This window comes from Triticum dicoccoides, chromosome 5A, assembly GCF_002162155.2.
Source record: "Triticum dicoccoides isolate Atlit2015 ecotype Zavitan chromosome 5A, WEW_v2.0, whole genome shotgun sequence".
NCBI classification, from domain to species: domain Eukaryota; kingdom Viridiplantae; phylum Streptophyta; class Magnoliopsida; order Poales; family Poaceae; genus Triticum; species Triticum dicoccoides.
In genome coordinates, this window is record NC_041388.1 from 73090382 (window position 1) to 73094736 (window position 4355).

General features: G+C 40.7%; 1 protein-coding gene across 3 annotated transcripts; it reads left to right on the plus strand.

Moving 5' to 3' along the window:
- The first annotated feature begins 240 nt into the window (after positions 1-240).
- On the plus strand, positions 241-3269 carry LOC119299398 (probable LRR receptor-like serine/threonine-protein kinase At3g47570). Of its 3 annotated transcripts, none has more exons than XM_037576630.1 (3): positions 241-1070; positions 1169-1384; positions 2556-3269. In XM_037576630.1, exons 1-3 carry the CDS (start codon positions 353-355, stop codon positions 2600-2602), a joined length of 981 nt encoding a protein of 326 aa, XP_037432527.1. In that variant the 5' UTR covers positions 241-352; the 3' UTR covers positions 2603-3269. The 3 variants fall into 3 exon arrangements, with proteins under 3 accessions (XP_037432527.1, XP_037432528.1, XP_037432526.1); XM_037576631.1 differs by having other exon boundaries at positions 242-1070; positions 2542-3269; XM_037576629.1 differs by lacking the exon at positions 2556-3269 and having other exon boundaries at positions 246-1070; positions 1169-1716.
- Positions 3270-4355: the final 1086 nt, after the last annotated feature.

Genomic DNA, 4355 nt, shown 5'->3' on the forward strand with positions numbered 1-4355 from the left:
GCGCCATTCGTAGGACGCCCGCGCGATCGGCCCAATTGCTGGCCGGCCGGCCGTTCCTAAACATTTACCAATTTACAAAGACCATCTGCTAAGGGGCTCATCGATAGAACGAAGCTACGTATGTATACACACTGCCACATAGTATTTTTCAGCCAGCATTGACCGAGCCAGGGCTCAATCAGGGGCATCTCCGTAAATTGCAATCCCTGCCAACCATGACTTTTCTGTCTACCTAGCTTCCTTTTCACCCGGGCCATCCATCAATATAAGCACATCCAGGCTCCACCGATGCAGCAACCAACACTCCAGCAAATACGTACAGACACATAGATCAAACAAAAGTGAAACGCCAATGGCCTCCAGTTTGCTGATAATCATACTCCCGGGTGCCACTATAGCTCTTGGCGCTACTGCTTTTTGCTTCTACTCTTGGTGCCTATCAATCGGGAAGAAACTTGAGAAAGGCAAGGTCGAAGCTTCTATTGATCTGGAAGACCCGGTAAGCCATCAGTTAATCTCTCATGTCGATCTTGTCCGCGCCACAGATAATTTTAGTGAAGATAACATGTTGGGATCTGGGGGCTTTGGAAAAGTTTTTAAGGGCCAACTGAGCAGCGGTTTGGTGGTTGCAATAAAGGTTCTCGATATGCGGTCCAAGCACAGCGTTAAGAGCTTTGACGCGGAATGTCGTGTGTTCCGCATGGCGCGTCACCGCAACCTGATACGGGTAATTAACACATGCTATAACATGGACTTCATAGCACTGGTGTTGCAGTACATGCCCAACGGCAGCTTAGACATGCTACTTCACCACTCAGAAGATGGGGCAAGACAATTCGGGTTTCGTGAGAGGTTAGGCGCTATGCTTGACGTATCAATGGCAATGGAGTATCTGCACCATGGATACCATGAAGTGGTTTTGCATTGTGACTTGAAGCCTAGCAATGTATTGTTTGATGAGGACATGACTGCACATGTGGCAGACTTTGGCATTGCAAGGTTACTACAATGTGAGGATAGCTCAACGATCTCTTCAAACATGCCTGGTACAATTGGATACATGTCACCAGGTACTTAAGATTGGCTATATTGCTTAATATGTATATATCCATTTCTTGTTAGACTCATGAGTCATGTTGAAATATGTGTTTATCTTTTGCTTGTGTAGAGTATGGGTCATATGGAAAAGCATCACGACTGAGTGATGTGTTTAGCTACGGAATAATGCTCCTTGAAGTTTTTACTGGAAGGAAGCCTACAGATGCTATGTTCGTCGGAGAACTAAGCCTTAGGCGATGGGTTTACCAGTCATTTCCCGCAGAGCTGACCCATGTCGTTGATGCCCGGCTACTGCAAGGCTCCTCCTCAAGTTGCAACTTGCACGGTAACTTTCTTCTGCCGGTATTGGAAGTTGGTTTGCTCTGCTCCAATGACTCGCCTTGCGATAGGATAAAGATGAGCGATGTGGTCGTTATGCTAAAAAGGATTCAAATGAAGTACGCTGCATGGGCAACCGAGACATCACAGAGTGCAATACCATGATTGATCACTCTTGCTTTGATATATTTATGCATAGCTTTTTAGAAAATGGAATATGGTATATTACCCGTGGTCTATACCAATTTGTGTATACTAGTCATCAACCCGGGCGTCCGCACGGGCTAGTGACTTTGAAAATTCGAAAATACTAAGAAAACCGAAAACTTTTCATGTTAATATTGGAAGTGTTCGAAATGTACGCGAACTTGGCAGGCAATTTTCTCCTAACCGGTAATTATACATCATGAATTAAGAGAAAAAATGCGACTATGTGACAATCAGAATGAAAATAGAATAAAATATGGACTTCCAAGAAACATTTAAAAGGAATCACATGCCCAATAGAAGAATCAGCAACACGTATACATGGTAATCAGAACTGCAACCTAATTAGTGTAGTTGTACTTTTTATGTATAGAAGGAAACATGAAATCGAGCATTGTTATTATAGACGAAGAACGACAAAAAATGTACTTGTCCCTATTCAGCTTGAAGGACGTGGATAAGTGAAAACTATGGTTCTGAATCAAGTAATCGGACTATCATATAAATGTTCCGACATATGTATGTACATGCAAATGAACAAAAGAAATACATCAGTATAAATATCTATGTTTCCGCAAAATAAAGAGAGGTGTTTTGGCTTGAGGATGCAGTTGCACCCGGGATGCAAAAAGAAATCAAAAAATATACTCCCTACCGTCCATATTAATTGTTGTTGATTTAGTACAATTTTAATATAAAGTTATACAAAATTAGCAACAATTAATATGAATCAGGGGGAGTATTAAAAATGCAAGATTAATAATAAAGATGAGTGTTGAGTTTTTTTTAGGCTTTGACCGTAGAAAAATTGTTCTACGGTAATTTTCTATTAACAATCATCAAAGTTATGTACAAAGATGAGTGATGGGGTTGTTATGCTAAAAAGGCAAATGAACTACACTGCATGTACAACAGAGATATCACAGAGTGCAACACCATGACTGATCACTCTTGCAGCTTCGTCGTTGTAGTGCCGGCGGCGCCACCCTCCGCGCACCACGAGGACACCTCCTTGTAGTCCAGCTCACATCACGAACCTTCCGCAAGACCGAAGATTGCTGCATCACAGTGCCAATGATCCTTCAGCCATCTCGTTTGCAGCGCCGCAATAGTCGACAAGGTGCTGCATCGCCCTCGGCTTGCAGCGCCGGCAACAGTCGACGAGCTGCTGCATCACCGGCTTACAGCGTCGGCAACAATCAACGAACAAAAACATCGCCTTGGTGAGCTCCGACGTGCGGGGCGGCAAAGGGCAGGCAGCGGCAACTCCTCACGGGAAGGAAGATTTGGCAGAGGGGGTCGAATTCGATGGTGAATAGGAAGGCCGGGCTACTAGAGGGTTTTCTGGTTGAAGTAGGCGGCGGTGGTGGTGCTCATCGTGGGGGCCTCTCCTCTTGTCAGGCATAGACCTTGACGCATGGTTTGATAGAGGATGTAGGCGCAAGGGGGTTCATCAACATCTTTTTGTTCAGATATTTCTTAGGGAGTGTCTAGAACTCATCTAGATGAGTTATAGTTTGGTATCATTCACCTTACCTCAGCTGTCTTGGCCCTATTTCGGTTGTTTCCCAAACTAGGTTCTCGTAATTCTCCCCATTAGCCCATTTAAGTTTTTTTAAACTAGACTATTTAAGTTTTATTATGTGTTGTCTGTTGTAAAATTATGTAGGGACTTTTCACACTGATGTGGATTGTTGCTATCTACGGGTTTCGGCTTGTCTAGAAACTCGTTGCGGCCAATTTCTGCATGTTGCACAGGCTATAGCCCCGGAATGTGCCTGCCCATTGGTAGACGCAGCGCTGTATCACGTCAAAAAAGCCGCTCACATGGGAGCTCTATCACTGCTGAGCGCGTGTTGCAACACAATAGAGCTGATAGAGTTGGTGATTAATAAACATCATGAAACTTTAAAGAACTATCTACCCTGACAGATCGAACAATTTTAGCACTTTATCAAACATTTCTTTAAAATTGTGTTTTTTTATTGTGAGCAATTTCTCAAACTTGCATTCATTTTTTGAATTTATGAACAAAATTTGAAAACAATGACATATTTTGAATTTATGAACAGACTTTAAAAAATGGGAACATTTTTTGAAATTCAGAACATTTTTAATTTGTAAATAAAATTTAAAAAGTGACCAACATTTAAAAACAGGAACTTTTTCAATTTCTAAAAAAATGTGAAACTCACAGCATTTTTAAGTACAAATTATTTATTATCCATTTTGGATTTTTGAAATTTTTTTCAACGGCAGCATAAACTTTAAAGAATTTTATGAATAATTTTATGAACATTTTTCAAAAAAGAAAGAAAACATGAAAAAACATAAAAATGAAATGAAACGAAACAGAAAAAGAAAAAGAAAAAGAAAAAGAAAAGGAGAGAAAACAAAAAGAAAGAAAAAAGTAACAGAGAAAAAAAACTGCACTGGGACCTTGAAAATATGACAGAGAGAACAATAGGCAAACAAAAAAAGACAAAAAAAATTCCTGAAACAGTAACATTTGTGTTTTGGGATGATGATGGAGGAATGTGGATGGTGGGTCAATGTTTCAGTGAGAACTGTTGATGAACCCCATATAACTAAAAAAGGGAAAAAAGATGAAAAGAAAAAAACTAAGACGAAAAACAAAAATAAGAAGAAGACGAAGAAAATCCCCATATAACTACCGACCCCTTCTCTCGTCCTTCCAACACCTTGGCAAAAATCAAAACAGTGAAAAAAGAGCTTTTAGGTGCATTTTAAAAAGAATAAGTTAGCTCATG

Excerpts from the sequence above, each read along its gene's own strand:
- LOC119299398 (XM_037576629.1), top strand. The coding sequence starts at position 353 with ATGGCCTCCAGTTTGCTGATAATCATACTCCCGGGTGCCACTATAGCT. Across the intron at positions 1,071-1,168 it reads AATTGGATACATGTCACCAG|AGTATGGGTCATATGGAAAA; the intron begins GTACTTAAGATT and ends TTGCTTGTGTAG.